Below are 21,652 nucleotides of genomic sequence, written 5' to 3'. Positions count from 1 at the left end.
AAGAAAAAAAATAAAAATAATTAAAAAAAATCAGATCGGCAACCCACAATTTTAATCAATTGTATAACATGGAAATCATCATATTCCGTAGAATTGAAATATGATTTAATCATTTGTTGTTCTGGGCTTTGATCTAGCTCTCAGTAACTGCGAGATTGATAGATTGTTACAATGTGTATTTTTTTATGTTATGTTTTGTTTTCTGCTTCATGCCAATCGAATGAGTCAAGCCATTTCAAACAGACAATTTGTTCTTATGTGGTACGGTTAAACCACAGTCCAAGGCTATGGCAGGATTGGGCGATCACAATCATATCGATCCCGCCACATATCATATGTACCTGTCCCAAAACGGAGCCTTTAATTCCTTGCCTGTCTATATTTTTCTGTTTGTTAAATTTGCCTTTCATTTAATATTTTGTCACAATTCAGGCCGTTGTTTTTTTTTTTTAATTTTAATTATTATACATTTGTGATGTCCCTGCTATCGCACAATGTCAAAGCATTATCACTCTTCCACTCGGGTAAATAAAGGCAACAGTAGTATACCGCTGTTCAAAAGTCATAAATCGATTGATAGAAAACAAATCCGGGTTACAAACTAAAACCGAGGGAAACACATCAACTTTAGGAGGAAAACAACGAAATAACAGAACACAGAAGTCCAACAAAAAACAAACAACAGTGCAACATTCATAGAAACGAACTATTAGATGACAACTGCCATATTCCTGATTGGTACATGACATTGTAAGAAAAAATGGTGGGTTGAACCTGGTTATGTGGCTAGCCAAACCTCCGCGCTTTATGACAATATTAAATATACCGCTAAAATGACAACATTACATTAAAATGATAGTTTTGATTAAATAAATGCACACAAATTCTACAATATTATTCAATTATAAAATTATGTAATGCATATATTGTTAAGATTGTATAAAAAGGAGCACGGGTTTATGGAGAGTTTATTTTGCTATTAAATAATGAACCGTTTTCCTTTCATATTTTAAGATTTGTGGTGTATTTTACATATTAACCTGACCTTAGCAACCTAAGTAAGTGCTTTCATAGTCACTGATGCATCGAAATATCAATGCTTCATATAACTCTAGGAAAAATTCATACTACAAATTGTTTTTTGAAGAGTATTGCAGTGAAATCTATATGCTTGTTATATACCGTATGATGCTGATATGTATATTCTTAATCCTTCCACTGAAATACATTTTCAATGTTTTTTTTAGATATTAATGTTTATCTTCGCCTTGATCTTGACTAATTGAAAACTGCTGTGCTAGGAATCACGTATGCTCTTACGATGATTGATTACGAGTTTACATGATATGCACCATTTATAAACATGATTAGTGGGCTATTTAACCTTTCTTTGCCTTTATAAATTCATATTTCTTTATAAGTCATTATTATTTATAATAGAATATAATAAATAAAAAAAAACTAAACCAAACAAATTATCAACAAATATCTATAAATCAACATTAGGCAGGTGTCTTTACGATATATCTTGCTCGAAATCTGTATGATTCAATGACAGCTGAAAAATGATTCAACATAGGACTTTGAAATTTTACCATTAATACTTAATTCATTACATAACAAAGGCATAATTCCTGACCTGTGATATATACACAAATAAGAAAATGGTTAAAAAGTAAAATGACAAAAATACCGAACTCCAGTAAAAACGGAGAGTCCCTTAACAAATGGCAAAATCAAAACCCGAAACACATCAAACGAATGACGAACAACTGTCATATTCCTAGCTTGGTACAGACATTTCCTTATGTAGTACATTGTGGATAAAACCTGGTGTAATAGCTAGCTAAACCTCTCTTTTGACAGTCATAAGTAATTCAGTTAATTTAGCTCCTTCAGATCCATACCGCCCTCCTTAAAATGTCGATCGACGGAATAACACAGTGGACAAATAAACCTCAATAAAAACGAAGACAGGGGAGACATTTATATCAGAAACAAAAACGATCTGATGAATATAAAGAAAAAAATAAAGAAAAAACAACATGACAATCAATAATAAAATATATCATACCGTATCAACGATGGTTTTATTTGAAATCAAGCAATACATATTTACCGTAAATCTTGAAATTTCTTTTCTTGAAAATTGCCAATGGATGTGTTTCGGAAATGTTAAAAAACTCACATTTTGATTTTTCGATACCGTTTTTTATATGGAGCATTTTTGCAACTGCAATAACTAATCATACATTTTATTTGTGTCCTGTGTTTGACAATTGTAATGATAAATAAAATTGAGAATGGAAATGGGGAATGTGTCAAAGAGACAACAACCCGACCATAGAACAGACAACAGCAGAAGGTCACCAACAGGTCTTCAATGCAGCGAGAAATTCCCGCACCCGGAGGCGTCCTTCAGCTGGCCCCTAAACAAATATATATACTAGTTCAGTGATAATGAACGCCATACTAAACTCCAAATTGTACACAAGAAACTAAAATTAAAAATAAGACTAACAAAGGCCAGAGGCTCCTGACTTGGGACAGGCGCACAAATGCGGCGGGGTTAAACATGTTTATGAGATCTCAACCCTCCTCCTATACCTCTAGCATTACAGTAACCTGTCGTCCAACGAAATGTATATGATTTGATAGATAGATAAACTATAATGAATTCCTTCAATAAAGCATTACAGTAACCTGCCGTCAAACGCATATTATATGATTTGATAGATAGATAAATTATGATGTAGATAAATGATGATGTATTCCTTCAATAAAGCATTACCGTAACCTGCCGTCCAACGCTTAGTATATGATTTGATAGATAGATAAATTATGATGAAGATAAATGATGATGTATTCCTTCAATAAAGCATTACAGTAACCTGCCGTCCAACGCTTAGTATATGATTTGATAGATAGATAAATTATGATGTAGATAAATGATGCTGTATTCCTTCAATAAGGCATTACAGTAACCTGCCGTCCAACGCTAAGTATATGATTTGATAGATAGATAAATTATAATGTAGATAAATTATGATGTATTTATTCAATAAAGCATTACAGTAACCTGTCGTCCAACGCAGAGTATATGATTTTATAGATAGATATACTATGATGTATACTTTCAATAAAAATGTTTCAATAGCAAGAAAAAAAATAGCTCGTTGACTGAATTCAGTCAAGGATTTGTTTAATTGTATAGCAACCTAACTGAGGAAGAAACTCTTAGTAAAGTAAACCAGATTCAAAAAGGATCAATTAATAATGAAAGGGTAGTAAGCAATCTCTTTGTCATTTAAAAAAGAAGATGTGGTATAATTGCCAATGAGACAACTCTCCATCAGAGACCACATATCTTAGAAGTTAACACCTCTAGGTCACTGTACGGCCTACACCAATATACAAAACCCTTACATCATAGTAAGTTATAAAAGGCCTCGAAATGACAAATGTAAAATAATTCAAACGAGAAAACTAACGGCCTCATTTATGTAAAAATCAATGAACCAAACACACCGAAATACAACAACAAACGTCAATCACTAAATTACTGACTCCTAAATTTGGAGAGGCACATACAGAATGTGGCTGGGTTAAACATGTTAGCGGGCCTCCACCTCTCACATTTAATTGAAGGTCACTATTGATGTATTGAGAATAAGTTCAGATCATGATACATATTTAGAAATATGTTTTATATCGAAATAGGATGGCAACACAATCTATAGTATTGATAACCCATAGCAAGTGTTTTTTTTTACAGTTTCCAACAGTTTTTCTTCGGGGGGCCTCTGACGAGTCTTATATTAACAAAAAAACTCGACTGGCATACCAATATATAAACATAGTATCTTTGATGCGTTTTTTGTATATGCAGCATATAATTCAGTCACATACATGTTCTGATAATCATACCAATACAGGATTAAATCTGCACATGGGGATATAATTCGTCATTTGGCTAATTACTTAATACCAATAAAGGCAACAGTAGTATACCGCTGTTCGAAACTCATTAATCGATAGAGATAAAAACAAATCCGGGTTACAAACTAAAACTGAGGGAAACGCATCAAATATAAGAGGAGAACAACGACACAACAAAAACACAACATTAAAATGTAACACACACAGAAACGAACTATAATATAACAATGGCCATTCTTCTGACTTGGTACAGGACATTTTAAGAAAAAAATGGTGGGTTGAACCTGGTTTTGTGGCATGCCAAACCTCCCGCTTTTATGGCAACGTCAAACAAAACACCAAAACGACAACATCACATGACAGGACCACAATACAAATAAATGGGAGACCATATAGGAAAAAGAAACACACGAATAATAGCTAGCAGAAGGTACAAGGCTTACAATTCAATACGCCAGACGTACGTCTCGTCCACACAAGACCAACCAGTGACGCTCAGATAAAAAAAGTTTGAAAGCCAAAACAAGTACAAAGCTGAAGAGCACCGAGGACCAAAACTTCCAAAAAGTTGCGCCTAATACGGACAGGATTTGCTGCCTGGGACAAGAACATCCTTATTATTTAGAATAATTTATAATTTTGCAAACAGTAAATTTTATAAAATGACTATATAATAGATATACATGATAAAACCAAAGTGGGGACTAACTACAGAATAAAAACGGATACATTACATTAAACAACTTAATCTAACATATAAAAATACACAGCCGAGTTAGCTAAAGCCTCAACGCACAAAGTGACGTCACATTTGAAATTCGAAAAAAAACACACAAAGTGACGTCACATATGAATTTGTAAAAATGTTTCCCACAAATAAGATAGGATTAGGATTGATTAAAGATTACATTTGTAATACTGCCATTACATTTATTAATAACAATGAAAATTACAATACTTATTAATATCAAATTGTGGTAGTAATTAGATAATTAATTGTATTATCTAGCTATGTCGGTGTTTCTTCTGAATCAAACTGTAAACCAAATATATCGTATAAATTTCGTTGAACCAAACTAAAATCTAATAAATGAAGGGGGTGAATAATTATCTATACCATAACACACGAATATAACAGAAAATACGTTAAGACAATTGACAAAATCCGACGAGAACAACAAATATAACATCAAAATTAAATACATTAATTTGGGATAGAAAGGTACCGTGACACGTCTTATAGCAATGCGGTTTCACACTCAGCAAAACAGTCACAATCGGGAATAAGTCACGTTTGGTAACTAAAAGATCAGACGACGTAATGACAAATCACAATCTAACACGTGGTAAAAATGTCCTTAGTTAGTTTTGACAAAGACACATCGTATGGATCAACTAATTGGTGATGGTGTCCGTAAAATTTACGGAGTGTCATTTTTAATCTGTCCTCCTCATAACTTTGTTGGAGCAGTTTCTGCGTAAGGAGCACACTCCTGTATATGAAGTCCGTATAGTGTAACAAGCACGAGAATAACGTATCAATTGAGATATGTAAACACCATACGAAGGGGCAGGGGCAAACTAGACATAAAACAGATTCCATAAATATCATCAAGCATTAATAAAATTCTATCATTACTCTAGAGTGCAAATTGGATTGCAGGATTTAAAAATCCAATTTCAATATGACAATGACATTTAAACATATTAATCGATCTGTAGATCAAAAATTAAAGATGCAACTGAAAACGAAATGAAAATGTACATCATTAATTTACATTTATGCTGTTGGACTATCAGGTCTCTGAGGGTATCACCAGCTCAGTAGTAATTACTTCGGTACTGCCATGATTAATAACAAATCTCTTTAAAATTGTCTGTTTATAAATTTATAAATTATAAAGAATCTAAGCTTTCAACTCCCTCAGGCAAAGTTGACCTTAAATTGATTTGGCTATTTGTTTAGGTCTTTTTGGTTATATATCTCTTCAATTGTTTTGGTCTTTATTATACAATTATATTATTTCAAATATTCGGTTTTGAGCGTTCCTGGTGGAGGTAAATCCAGAAAAGAGCATCGGACGCATGAAATTTAGAAAGTGTTTTCATTTTTTTGTTACCTTCGGATCAGCTGAGATCACCTCCGATTTTTGGAGAGATTCGTGCTCTCAGTCTTCAACGTTGTGTTTTGTAGTCTCATTTGTATCGTGTCTCATTCTTAAGACGTTGTCAATTTGTTAATTTGTCTTTGATTAAAGATTTTGATACTTTTTGGTATCTTTCGCCTCTCTTTCACATTAATTGATATCGTTTCAAATAAAACATGGAAAAGACAATTTCAAAATAAAAAAAATGAATAAAGAAAAATACCGAATACGCATGAAATAAATTTTTAGTATTGTGTCACTGGAGAAAAGAATTATCAAATCTGAATGTGTTATTCAAATAACTTTACTTGTCACAGCTGTTTTTCTATAAAGATGAGGTTTATAGATTTGTTTTCCTAGCAGACAAACGTAAAATTTTATTGGTAACGACGTTTTGTTTTCATAAAAAAGTGCATTAAATGTGTAGGAAGAATCATATATAAAGACACCTGTTGGAAGTTTTGAAATAGTTGCTGATTCAAAGAATAATTAGACGATTTAAATGGAACATAACCAGCTTTAAGGAAAGGAATAAATTATGAGTGATTATTTGTTTTCTGCATTGAAATTGTACATTGGGACAACTAAGGTATGGAATACATGTATAATTCTAAATTTTAAAGGCTTGTGTGCATTCTATTTAAACTATTTCGGCGATTCAAATCATACGAAATGTATGGTACATTTTCTGAAAACCTGTATGACACGATTATTTTCTGTAAATGTATTGTCTAGGAATAATGGAAATCAATGTGTAAAATACTATTATTTTTTTTACACACAGGCATATATATATACATATAGGAATTTCCTTTGCCAGATTTGGTAAACATTTCTAATTAACTATTCGATTTTTAAGGTGGTACCAAACACCTTGACTGAGATTAATTTGGCTCGTTTAATTTTCATAAAATTTTAACAAAATATTTACTTTGACCCTTTCTCAAAAATATGAAAATTTAAAAAAAACTTGAATCACACACTTTATCGGAAAAAATTCATTGAATATATAGCAGTTTGACAAACACTAATTTTGATCATTAAGAAGCTTAATATTTCCTTAACAATAGAACTTGATTAAAACGTTCTGCTTATGTTTAAAGAGTTATCTCCCTGTAGTGTTATGTACCCCCTTAAATGCTCCAAAATGTTGTCCTTGGTTTCCTCCCTTCTATTTTGATTGCAGTGCCACAGACGAGTCTGATTAACGCGAAACGCGTTTCTAAGGTATACAACCTTAAGTTTTGTATCTTGGATGATTTTATTTGTATATTTGTAGTTGTCATTGTTTTTGCCGTTTGCAAACATTGAAAACAAATAATATGCAAGTGTTATTTAAACATTTGAACAACAAAAAAAAAAACATTGTAAAAATTGCAAGAATAAAGAAAATATACCTTAGAATTAGGAAAATCAAATGTCGGTTTCAAATATAATTGTCGTCCGGAATTAACTATTTCGTACTACTCCTCTTACAAATATTTTGCACTACTTATCTAATATTATATGACTGTTTTAAGACCAAAAGATAATTATTTAATGTTATCATTCAGTATCAACTTATCTATTCAACATGCATTACAATTTATGTTTAGTTGAGATCATAGGACATTCATTTCGAAAAATTTTGAACTGAAAAAAATGTTGTTAATTGTTTTTTGACGTGTTTACTTTAAACATATTTTATTTGCATAAACACAATTAGGATTAGATACAACCATAAACACTTACGAAGTCTTTTCTTTTCACGGGAATATAAAGTCTATATGCAACAATTTAGCAAAAGCAATAGCAATAGTATATTTTATAAGTGTTGTTATGTTGATAAGAGTTGTATTGCCAAATGAGACATAAAAATCGGTCGTATGTTCTTTTCACTGATGATGTCTAAGTAAGCTTGTAATTCAACGATACACTAAAGAATTTATTTGACGCATTTATTTCAAAACGAGTGGGTTTAATCATTTATTTGCTGCTTAATCTTTGTTCTACGCATGTTCAGAAATAATTTTCAATTTACAGTGCATCGAAGAGCAATCTTTTTTGTCGTTTCTCTTATTTTTCATTTGTTTTTGGTGTTTTTATTTATTATTTTGAGAGGATGTTTATGTTTCCTATTTTGTTCTTAGGGATGTTTGCTCCTCTGTTTAAAAATAACAAGATGTTTAATATACTGATATAAATTGATAGTATATGTATTGACATCTCAATGCATGATGAATCGAATGTTTTGATTGCATTTTTCCCTAATATGACTTCAAAACCCGTGCATTCAATAGTCGGTTGATCACTCTGATTAAGGCAGATATTAAAACTGTTTATATTTAATAACAGATAAGAACATATTGCGTATGTATATCAAATATTTGAAATATTGTATCGTTATTAAATTTGTTCTTTGTTAATTCATTTTGATTTATGCCTAGCATGAGACGCTTACTCTGTTGATACATCCAGTCTTTTTTTTCTTTTGGAGTGAATGTGATTCTTGCAGTTTTTGTATTTTACTTTGATTTGCTTAACAAAAGCATATTATATTATTAGATGTAAACTACTAGTGGTCGAACTACTCGTTTGAAGAAAAAAAAATCATAATGGGAATAATGTTAAGTCAATTAATATAAAGAAAGAGAAAAGATATCATTGTGAAATTGATAAGTCCAATCAAAGCAAACACTAAAGTTTTAATTGCTGCCTTGAATTTTAGCTTTTACATAACAAACTGAAGAACCGACAATCCACAGTCCAATTATTACTACCAAGAAAATTGCATATAAAGTAACACGACTAACCAAATAATGTGCTTAAAATCGGATGAATTGGAAGGTTTTACAGTTAAAATGCAAAATAATTAGGTAACACGTAATTACTACATTTAATTGAATATTCATGTTTTGTTCAGTCTGCATTTTCAGTGCAGAGTTTTGTTGTTTATGATAGTCTTGTTCGTTGTTCCTACTTTTTTGGCCATGCGTTTTTTTATTGTTCTTTTTTTGTATAGGAGTAATGGATATTTGATTGCCCCTTTGCTATCTCTCTTTCCTTTGTCTTACATTTCATAAGAATTCATGAATAGAATAATATGCATCGAGTGACGGAAAAACGCATTCATTCATGAAAACACGTGGCGCATGAGTTTTCAGTGTTGCTCGGCCACGAGTTGAGCAATTGTCGATATTTTAATCCTGGAATTATATATTCTTTTTATTGAGGACTTTTTGATTAAGATAAAGCAAAAATGAAAGGAAGTATATTTTGTTACTACGCATTCTGAATTGTATTGATGCAACGTCATTGACTAAGTCCTGACAACACTTATTCATGTATGACGTCAGAGAAGTGATCAGATTTATTTCAATGGGAAATCAAAGTTATTTATTGCAATCAATATAATAATTTTTCTTATTACTAATAAACATTCTTTCAATATATGTTATTTTTTTATGTCTTGCATTTTGCAATTTTGCAGCCATGTGATATACCGTTGATTAATTGATATACACACAAAGTAGATTGTATTTTGCAAGTAATTCAAAAACTACGTGCTCAGCACATATATTTTTATGACTTTTTATCGGTAACTGTTAATATAAGAGTGTTAAAATTCTGACAAGAAATTCAATAAAGAGAGAGTGAAACAAATATCAAAAATCATTTATTTATAAAATTTGTAAATTTGTAAAATCTCTATACGCAAAATGGATTATAAATCTATCTCATATAGATTTTTCCAAACTTCGTAAAACCAGATGAATAAATGTTTATGATTCTATTATTTCAGGAAAACGAAACAAAGAATGACCCATGCTTAAGGTTTAACAGTTCAAACAGTACTCAAATACCATGCAATGACAACGATTTTTTTCTCAGTTTTGGGGAGTTAAACAATTCAACTGAGATCAGCCATGAAGGACTAGTTTTCTTCACTTATTTTACACCTATTATATTCATCGTAGGAATTGTGGGAAACATTTTATCACTAATGGTATTTGTTACCAAAAACATGAGAAAATTATCAGCTAGTGTCTATTTAGCTGCTCTGTCGACAGCAGATCTTCTAGCTTTGATATTTTTTGTTCTCATTGAATGGGTGAAGCGTGGATTACGTGAGGAATTCCGTAGCAACATTGCAGAATTTTTAGACGTCAATGGAATTTGTCAACTTACAATTTTCTTGTCATACGCCTCTCGATTTCTCTCAACATGGCTGGTGGCAAGCTTTACTTTGGAACGGTACATAGGAATATGTCATCCACTCAAACGAAGGGACATATGTGATATTAATTCGTCAAAGAAAATTGTTGTAATTTTAGTGCTGATATCAATATTCATTTCCTCAATAAGGCCTTGGCTAAATGAAGTTCGCCATATTGGACCTGATCAAACCCCATGGTGTCTCCCGAAAACAGACCTTGTGACTGTTTCATTTATTTACGATTGCGTATTTGCAGTGTGTATAACATTCCTACCGTTTTTTGTCATAACAACTCTTAACATACTGATAATTCGTACATTGATAGAAAGGAGCAGACGACATCGGAAATGCAATTTTATTACTGAAGAAAGCATCATTCGGTTTGAGTTTACTGTAATACTTATAACAATTTCGATTTGTTTTATTGCTTTTAACTCACCTTACGCTGTTGTATGGTTTAAGCAGTTTCACCAAACAAGAACGAAAACATTTTCATCAGGTAGTAAAGTAGATACCTTGCAAAACATACTATTCTTTACCAAGACTGCATATTTTTTGAACTATTGTATAAATTTCTTTCTCTATTCTGTAACGGGTGCGTACTTCAGAAAAGAATTGAAGGCTTTGTTTACTTATAGACGTAAGGTAAACAAAAGTTATCAGAGATGCTCAGTTCAGAATTCACACCAATCCAGCTCAACACCAAACTCGTGGATGTAATCATATATTATGTGTAACTCACACTTTTCCAGTTAAAGACCAAACAGGTGGATGTAGGCGTGTATCATGTGTAATTCACACCATTCTAGTTCAACACCTGTCTCGTGTATATGGGCATGTGCTTCATTGTTTTTGTTGTACTTTATTAAAATAAAAAGACTAATATGATTTTGTTTCGCTTCTTGTGGTTCTTAAGCGGGTTGTGTTCAAGTTCAGTTTTTAGAATGTTTATCTTGTCAAATGATAAGAGTAAGATCAAAATGTTTTGGTAGAACACTAAGAGGTTATTTTAACAAACATATGGTTTTAACATTGATCAATAAAGAATTAACGAATGCACATTTTCATATAATATTGTGCTGTATTTAAATAGTTTCTGTTTCTCATAAAATTGTTCCATCAAAACATGTTTTAACATCAAATCTAGTATTTGGTGATTGATACGACGTTTATGAGTCTGAATACATATAAGACATGGTGGAAAGTCATATATCATAAGATATCAGAAAAATCGCCTGTTTTACACCGATTTTGTCGAATAGACTGTGTATGGATTTTCTCGCTTTACAGGAGTTTTAAGGCTGTCGAACCACTCAAAATCGGTCTTCGAGTCGACTCCTACTGTGTGTATTATATTGATTTGGTATATTCCTAAAGGATATATGAATTTCCAGCATCTATCATAAACTTGGGCTTTGTATCAATATATAAAAGCAGATGGATGTTGTCTGAAAAAACTGTTTTGTAATTCTTGCCAATTTTTTTCATAATATATAAAGCAAGTTTTAAATGAGATCTCTAGCGTTTTAAATACGTTTTGGATTGTTCAAATATTCAGACCTCGAGCATCATCGAAGAGATACAATTGTCGAAGAATGCATTTGAGTGAAGTAAAGGTACTGTTGTTTTAATGTTTAACTACATGGCTAAAACTCATATCAATACAGACACAATTGTCTATTCCACAATTGGTTTGACTGTGTAGTGTGACAGTTATATACAAGACTGAAGCTAGTTCTTCAATCCTTATTTACCATTATAATGCAAACTTTTGGCACCATATATGTCAATTGAGGGGAATTTTAAATGTTCAATATCGAAACTCTAGAAACTTCGAATGAATATCAAAAGCATATCTATTTGCACGTGTGTATTGATGTTGCACAACATCTTATCTGGTCTAGCATCATACATCATAATTTACCTTATAGTTTGAACATCCTCTTTAACCGATATGAGTGGCTTAAAAAAAGACAAACACATATGTATGATATTTCCGGAATTAAAACAAGCGGGTGGCCGTTATTAGCATTAATAGGATAACATTTACCTTATAGTTTGGACATCCGATGAACGTATCTCTTTAACCGACATGAGTGGTTAAAAAAAAGACAAACACATATGTATGATATTCCCGGAATTACAACAAGCAGGTGGCCGTTATTATCATTAATGGGGTAATATGAATGTGCTTCTCTGATATTTTGCATTGTCCAAAAAAATACATAACAGTCAACAAATATATCATTTAAATAAAAATACACAAAACTATCAAAGGCGGGAGTCTCCTTACGTGGGACTGGCGCAACAATGCGGCGGGATTTCATATGCTTTATGAGATCTCTCCTCACCCTAATACGTATAGCTAATGTGGGATAAACTAACACACAGCAATACGCTCAGTAAAACTCAGTTTTTTAAAGAAGACCGAGTCCTATATAAATATGAATAGGTCACAGAAACTACGCAAAATGTTAATTATTAACTTCATTAACAAAGGACTACTAGCAGTTACTTGCATGACAGCTCCAGACCTCAATTATATATTTATTTATTTTTCCATATCTTAGAAAGAATATGATAGCTTTAAAATAGGGACAAAAATCCAACAGGGATACATACATTCATCAGTCGAAAATTAACTGATAAAGCAATGGTAACAATTGAAAAAAAACGATCAAAGACAAACAGTACGCAACACACAACATAGGCATCTAAAGCATCTGAGCAAGACGAACTCCATCAAAAACCGGGGATCTTCCTCCTCCTGTATATACAATGTAGTCAATAAAAGTAAACAAAATGTATGTAAAAATATACCGTCAAAATATGTAAAGGGCTTCATATTTAATTATTGCAGGATGATTCGATAATGTAAAATACAAACACGTTTTTTAGGCAATGGGCATCTGTGGATATATGGAATCAGTCTTCATCTCATGGAAGAAACGATAAATTCGATCTCTTGAGAGTAGGGACAGGTTTAGTACTAGTGTTCTGTACTTTATTGTAATCAATGCATCATTACTTAGTATGATCTATGACATGCTTGATGGCTCTTCCAAAAACATCTGAGTTCTTTCTTCACATTGTTTCATTACCACGTAGTTCCAACACACAAAGTTGGATATGCACATGTTATCAATATGAATAAACAAACTATTCATATCGCTAGACAATAAGCACACACGGAGCTATCAATAAATTATCCAACAACTGAACGAAACAAATGAAATCGAACACATGAAACGGTAAAATATTGTTATTCATTATAACTGCCAAGATTGTTAAACATTTATGTGTCTGTCGAACGCTGTATAACGTCAATTAAACATTTTTGTCCACATGAAAGTATGTCTATGCTCATGACAATGAAAACCAAATCGATTACTGATATATGTATTGAATTTTCTAAAATGTTATCCACAGAGAAATAAGTATATATATTAGTGCTTTCACCATTCCTAGATCAAATGTAAGAGAGAAAAAAATTATCATCCGATCATACATTCATCATTGGTGGGGAATAAATTTTTGTGTATTTTATGTGTAAAAATTAACCACCACGAAATATGTCAACAATACAAATTTCAGATTTTGTTTTATACAGAATTCGTTCAAACCAAGACATCAAACATGAACAAAATAAAGTTATTATTCAAGCCAATAAACAGATGCATCCTAAATCATTTCAAGATTTTACATTATATAATAGTTTATTCTACACAATGATTCATGTATCGCTTCAGTTTTTTTTTCAATAGTGTTTTCTCCCCTGTCGTTCACACTTTTTTAAAACTATTGTTTAACATGGATACACATTGAAATCAAAACATTCCAAAAGCCATATGAACAAAAAGAATATTGAATTCTATCCTAATTCTATCCTATTTTGGGGAAATTTTAGAAATTCAAATGTGACGTGACTTTTTTTGCGTTGATCTCTTTTGCTAACTCGGATATGAATTTTTATGTGCTGGTTTATGTTGTTTTATGTATCCGTTTTTATTCTGTAGTTATTCACCACTTCGGTGTTATCATGTATATCTATTATATAGTCATTTTTATAATTTTTTTTTTTTTTTTTTTTTTTTTTTTTTTGAAAGTAAATATCTTTTATTACATATCTGCTGTTTTAACAATTTACTCGGATTACAGCGTTAGCCCGAGTATCCCTGTTATTAGTTACTGAATTTCCAGGGAAAAAGTTCAGTAAAAAAAAAAAGTAATCAATTATTAAAAGTATTACATATACATTCTTTAAAATACAGTGTATACATATAAAGTATAGAATTCCGTGGTATAAATCACGTGTTTACGGAACATCTATTTGCTTTCCGAAATTGTATTAATTTTCCCATATTTATAATCATTCATTGACAGTTATTTTGTACTTGACCTTTTGTGCTGGATTAGTTAACCTGTTTACTAATTCATTGTATGAAAACTAGTGCCAAAAAAGCACATGTTTGTAGTTAACAAATTATTGGATTAGATTAAACTAGTTTGGTAAGTATTATATATTATTCATTAGTAACAAATGTATATAGAATTTAAGTGTTTTAAAAATATCAGGAAGTATAGTAGAAATAAAAAAAAAAATGTCAACATGTGATTTGATACCAACACACACAAAATTACTTGAGGATACTTAGTGTAAAACAGTGATGAATTATGTTCATTTTAGCTTCAAAGTATAATAAATAAAGTGTCTTGTTTTGTTTGTTTATACATAGAAAAAGTAGAAAACCAACAACAACAATATAAAGTCTAGCAAAGGTATTTTGACTTCAATGACCTTTATCATGTTTATCTACTGAGACATCATTCATACATTTCAATTACATATATTTTTGAATATTTTTTAGCATCTGACTTATTGTTTTATTTCTATATTCCATCAGATAATATCTGTATTAATATTCTTGTTTAAATATTTCATACACATTAACTTGATTTGTCTTATTATTTGAAATGCAATTGCATTTGTGCAGAGTGAATAAAATAACTGTCAAGAGATAATTAATATCATTTAATGAGTCTTCTCCTATTTTATATCCTACCACCAAATGTTTTAAAGTAATTATATGCTTATCAATATGAAGTTTATTTAATAGAATACAGATTTTATTCCAAAAAACTTTAAAATAAGTACATTCCATGAAATTGTGTTGATAAGTATCTGGTACCCCACACACTGAACACAAATTGGTGTTCTTAATTTTCCAGGTGAAAAGATGTGTACCTACAGGTAATATATAGTGTAATAATTTCCATCGAATCATTTTAATTTATTGTCTTCTAAATAATTGAAAATAAAATGTAATGTGTATTTGATATTTGGTTGATTTTTATCTATATTTAGTTCTTTCTGCCATCTTGTAAACCCTATAGGTATACCTTTACTAACATTTGATAGAATTATATAAATATCTTTATTATTGATTTTTTGTAAATCGTATATAATTGGGTCTTGTTTTAAAGAGAGTTGTTTTTCACACTTAACAATAGTTTTTGATGAATCTTCTTTTTGTAATATATATTTCCAGTGATTTGGTATACTCTTTCTTATTTGTATTATTTCAGCAATCCAATTTCTTTTACATTTTAACTTATTGAGGATTTTTTCTTTTGATATTCTACCTTTGTCATCAATTATGTCATTTACATAGATTATATTGTCTTTTATCCAATGATTAAATATTAAACTGTGCCCGTTTAACTTTATATATTTATTACCCCATATTATTTGTTGTCTAATGGTTCTAAAGTTTTCTGGTTTGTTAGTTTGACCGCCGCCATATCGTACCCACGTTTTTAGTATTTCAAAGTAGAAATAAGGGATTTTGCTCTTTTGGTAATTCATGGATTTTAAATTATCGAGATTCATGTGAAATTTTAGAAAATTTGATCCATACTGATTTAGTACAATGTTGGAATAATTTTCCAATTTGACTGTTCACCTTCCATTAATCTTTTCACCCATTTAATTTTTATTGCATCAATAAACTTGTCAATATCTATCATTCCAAGACCTCCTTCATTTTTTTTCATATTAATTGTATTTCTTTTAATTTTTTCTTGTTTATGGTCCCAAATGAAGTCATAAATCATTTTTTTAAACTTATATATTGAATCTTTGTCGATGTTAGAAACTGAAGCTAAATATGTAATATTGGGTATAACTAGAGATTTCACAACTGCTATTTTTCCGATCATTGTTAACTTTCTTTTCTTCCATGAGTTAAGAATTTTTTCAGATTTTTGAAGTTGTTTTTCTATATTTAAATTCATACATTGAGATTTATTATGTCCAAAGTAAATACCTAAGCTTTTAATAGTCTCTTTGCTCCAGTTAATATTTTCAAAATTGTCCGAAATGTGTTTTAATTTACCGAAAGCTAATCCTTCAGTTTTAGTTCGATTTAAAATAAGTCCTGATAAAGAACCAAATACTTCAATTATATTAAGTGATTGAGTAATTTCATCTTTAGAGCATAGAAACAATGTAGTATCATCGGCTAACTGGCTTATAATAAGGCTATGTGTTTTTCCATCTAACTTTATGTTTATTCCTTTAAGATTATTGTCAGTTCTTATTCTACAGGCTAATATTTCGACTGCAAAAACAAATAAAATGGCGCTTAAAGGACATCCTTGACGAATTCCTCTAAAAATTTTCAGTGTGCTTGAAATCCATCCATTATTTGAAATACATGCCTTAATATCTGCATACAAGGTTTTGACCCATCTTAACATAGAATTTTCAATACCAAATTTTGTTAGTGATTGATACATGAATTCCCACTCTAGGGAATCAAAGGCTTTGGTGAAATCTTGAAAAAGTAAAGCACCATCTATTTTTAACTTTTCTGCATGATCAATAATGTCTTGTATTTGACGTATATTAAAACCTATTATATTAATTTACTGTTTGCAAAAGTATGAATTATTCTAAATACTAAGGATTTTCTTATCCCAGACAAATAACCTTAACCGTATTTGGCACAACTTTTTACAACTTTTGGTCCTCAATGCTCTTCAACTTTGTACTTGTTTTGGCTTTCGTACTTTTTTGATCTGAGCGTCACTGGTAAGTCTTGTGTGGACGAAACGCGCGTCTTGCGTATTAAATTTGAAACTTGGTACCTTTTTGTTGCTATTATTCGTATGTTTCTCTGTCCTATATGTTCTCCCATTTATTTGTATTGTAGTTCATGTAATGTTGTCATTTTAATGTTATATTTAACATTGCCATAAGAGCGAGAGGTTTGGCTAGCCACAAAACCAGGTTCAACACACCATTTTTTTCTTAAAATGTCCTGTAATAAGTCAGGAAAATGGCCATTGTTATATTATAGTTCGTTTTTGTGTGTGTTACATATTAATGTTGTGTTTCCGTTGTGTCGTAGTTCTCCTCTTATATTTGATGTGTTTCCCTCAGTTTTAGTTTGTAACACGGATTTGTTTTTTTCGCAATCGATTTATGAATTTCGAACAGCGGTAAACTACTGTTGCCTTTATTATTCATACTGATATTAACCATATTTCAATATGATTTTATGTCTTAAACACAAATTGATTGTGACTGTTTTTTTTTTTTTCTCTTTTTAAAAAAATGTATTTGCTTGGGATCTAAAATCAATTCTATATTAACACTAATATAAGAAACATTCCTTCCAAAGAGAATGATACACTTGATTCTATTTAGTTCTTTTTAATAGTCGATGATTCATAACTGATTTAGGGAAGTCTGGTGTATTCTATTCTAGAAAGATTGTTAATCAAGCTATAATTTTAAGATGATAAATATAGTATTTATTCTTGATTCCTGACAATTTCCATTTTGAGAACGCTTGTGCTAGGTCAATGCGATCATCCCCTAACTGTAAATCTAACACAAATGCGTTTTGTCTGGGACGCAAACGGAAAGATTATGGATATGAACTGATGAAAGAGGGACGAAAGATACCAGAGGGACAGTCAAACTCATAGATCGAAAACAGAATTGATGACTTATATGTTTATCAAAAGCTAAAAATGAACATATATTTAGCAGACTAGTAGCAAAAACCAAATTTCATCGTCAATTGCTTAGTGGTTGAATTTAATTTTACTCTGTATACATTCGTGTTCAAATGCAGTTATATATCTACATTGGCATGATTTTAATTATTGCATTGAATGCTGTACTTTGAAGCAAAAGGGCTTTGAACATCAAGTAAAAATAACAAAAAAATGATGTTGATCAACACAACGTTTACATATTATGTTTTTTTTTTGGGACACGCACATGCAGCATGTTGCGGGGTTAAACAAGTTTGTGAGCGCTCAACCCTCCCACTAACCTGGGACAGTGGTGAAACAGTACAACATAAGAAGAAACTATACAAATCAGTTGAAAAAGGCTTTACGCATCAGACGGATACAAAAAGAAATACATCTAAAAAAATCACAAAGTGGACGTGGTGGTTTGATTAATTATACTTTCGGTTTTTAAAGATCTAAACAAAAAGGGGGACAAAAAACCCAAAAAACCCGTTGTTAGTCTATGATTTTGTATGTATCAACAATAACGTTTATATATGCTTACCGACAAACTTTATATAATGCAACGTACAAAGGATACAAATGTATAATACTTTTGCTATCTAAATCTTTTGATTTTATTAGTAACTTAGGTAGAATCGTTGTTGTAGCCAATACGGGCATTGGTAAAAATTATTAGACAAAGTGCAATGTAAATTATAATAAGAATTTATTTACTCGGATAAATAAGTAGGTGCTACAATCCATAACATCATAAATTGGAACACATTCATTTGGGGCATAGCTCAAAAGGCAATTTCTAAAAGGGCTTCTTATCAAAAGAAACCTGCAGAACTGTCAACAAAAAGCAGAAGTTGTATGATTCACAACGTTAGTAAGATCACTGAACATGCATGAACAGTTTAAGACCTGTTTATTAGTCTTAACATGCAGACACGAGAACGAGTGCAGAGAAGGTCAGCCCGGTTTGTAATGAACGATTACTAACAAACAATAAGTGTATCATTAATACTAAAAACTCTACAGTGGCAACCATTAGCCGAGTGGAAGGCCAGAGGTAAAGCTGTGATGATGTACAGAGTAGAACATGGCCTCGTAGCAATACCACTAGCGCTACATAATACAACATCAGTAGCTAGAGGACACCGTATGCAATTCCTTGTCTCATATATAAACTCATATATAAACTCACAACATTTATACAGCGCTATTTTTATTTTCGAGTAAAAAAATCAATATTGCTGCTGATGTACTGCTAGTGTCAAAAGGTAGTATCATCATGGAAACGAGTGCTTTGGTACTGACATGATTTGTAGCATACCTCTCTCATAAATTCTTTAGTTTCAAAATTAAGAAACCAATACCAAACATAGGTCCAAATTCGTGAAGTTACGGTTTCCCTGAATATATAAGAATATTCGAAGACATTCGGACTTCCTAAATTTATTTTGAAATGTAATTTTTATTTTGACTTTTCCTTATCATTTAAGTTCTGTATACTATTACTGTCAAGCCAAAACATTAATGTAATACTGCATTTTAAATTAATTTCTGCAGATAAAATCATGCGTATCCATTTTCTTGAATATGCAACATAAACTAGATGTCCTACGTATATCGATTCTTATAACCATAACAAAACATTTTCAAATTTCAGATAGCACTTAAAATTATAATTGTTTTAAAAAGACCACTTATATGACTGATAGTTCAATGAAATCATTATGTAGTTGCATTTAGAAAGTATGGGGTTTATCGAGTCGACTTTTGTTATAAATACTAATCAATTTTCGTATCGATTGATTCCAACGATTAATTGAAGGAATGTTTATACTTGTACGTGTTATCTTCGGTGCTGAAGATGAAAGAAATACGAATATCAAAATCAACAAATTATATTAAAAAACAAGAATGGCACTTAATGCATATATAATAATAATATCGGTCAAGCGAAAAAAATGTTGATAATAATGAATAGATTTCCGCCTTCTAAACCACTCTCAAATTACATTTAGATATGCCACCCACTAGTCTTTCATTCAATGATATCATTTGTTTCAATAGTTTGACACCTCAACATATACAAAGCAACATGCTGTAAGAAATCAAAATGCGAAAGTAGATTTTTAGCAATTTAACTCACCCAGGCATTAAGTATGTGTCGTCAATCAATATGAGTATACATAAAGCTAATTAGGATTCCTCAAAAGAATCTAAACGATAATATGATTTGATAACATTTAAATATTTTAAAGGGAACATTTTTGAGATTTGATTCTTCATATAACAGAATATATTCACCAAATTTTATCGATATGTGCCCACTTATAACAAAGAAAATGATGAATCTTATTTATTTATTCTCACTTGTGAGTTGTGATGTGTTTTTCTTTTATCATAGTGGCATTCTGGGAGTAGAACTGACATCATATAAAGTCGTGTTCGCTAATCATATCATAATTAACACAATCTAAAGTACACCGATGACTGATTTTCAAAGCTAATAACCATCTAACAATAAAACAATTAACGAGTTGAAGTGCAACTTTTATATCCATTAAATTAAAACTCCTACGGTAAAGGTAGTTTAATATGTCAGATTTTAATAGGTTGTCAGTGCTGAAAGAAGATCTTATCATGGAATTTAATTTTTAAAATGTTTTCCCCAAAGGCTATGTAAAACAAAAATAATTATCTGATAGCGTGTTGACAAATTGGCATTCTGTAAACTGTTATTTTGGTCCTCACCCAAGTGCATTTCAACGTCTAGGGTTAACCTTTCCAGGCGTGAATGTTAGAATATAAACCGAAAGAAATTTACAATTTTTAATTAACCTCGGAAACCTAATAATTAAAGATAAGGACGGATATAATTTTAAAGATATGGTGTGTCCGAATCGTTATCACATTCCTCATCGGAAAATATATAATCTAAATATTTATAATATCGCCATGTGAAAACGAAGAATAGTTTTGGGAATCTTTATGTACTAAACCTGTTGGTCGTCCGACTTTACCCCGAGGCCTTGAAAACTCGTATAAAAATCCAAGGTTTATTTTTTTACAAATTGCCGATCAACCCAAGCTAGCATACATTCGAATATAAGCAAAGATTGATTACATATAGTAAGGTCATAAACAGTACAGAAGACATAATATTATCCAATGCACAATATATATATATATATATATATATATGTGTACATTATAACAATAATAAAAGTAAAAAAAAAAAAAACCAAAACCCCCCAAAAAAGAAAAGCCTTATTTGATTTTAATTGAAGTCAGCATAGGTCTATCAAGCCAAATAAAGATAAATTTG

The 21,652-nt window shown here is 30.9% G+C and overlaps 1 protein-coding gene across 1 annotated transcript in view; it reads left to right on the top strand.

Annotated features, from left to right (window-relative positions):
• Positions 1-11,053, top strand: part of LOC127723856 (cysteinyl leukotriene receptor 2-like) — a 56,074-nt gene extending 45,021 nt beyond the window's left edge. Inside the window, exon 2 of the mRNA XM_052230575.1 lies at positions 9,868-11,053. Within this exon, the coding sequence (XP_052086535.1) occupies positions 9,868-11,001 (1,134 nt within the window). The 3' untranslated portion in view covers positions 11,002-11,053. The remainder of the gene's footprint in view (positions 1-9,867) is intronic.
• The last annotated feature ends 10,599 nt before the right edge of the window (positions 11,054-21,652 follow it).

This window comes from Mytilus californianus, unplaced genomic scaffold (assembly GCF_021869535.1).
Source record: "Mytilus californianus isolate M0D057914Y unplaced genomic scaffold, xbMytCali1.0.p SCAF_13, whole genome shotgun sequence".
In the NCBI taxonomy this organism is placed as follows: domain Eukaryota; kingdom Metazoa; phylum Mollusca; class Bivalvia; order Mytilida; family Mytilidae; genus Mytilus; species Mytilus californianus.
The sequence above is the reverse complement of the archived record's forward strand: the minus strand, read 5'-3'. Positions and strand labels throughout refer to the sequence as shown.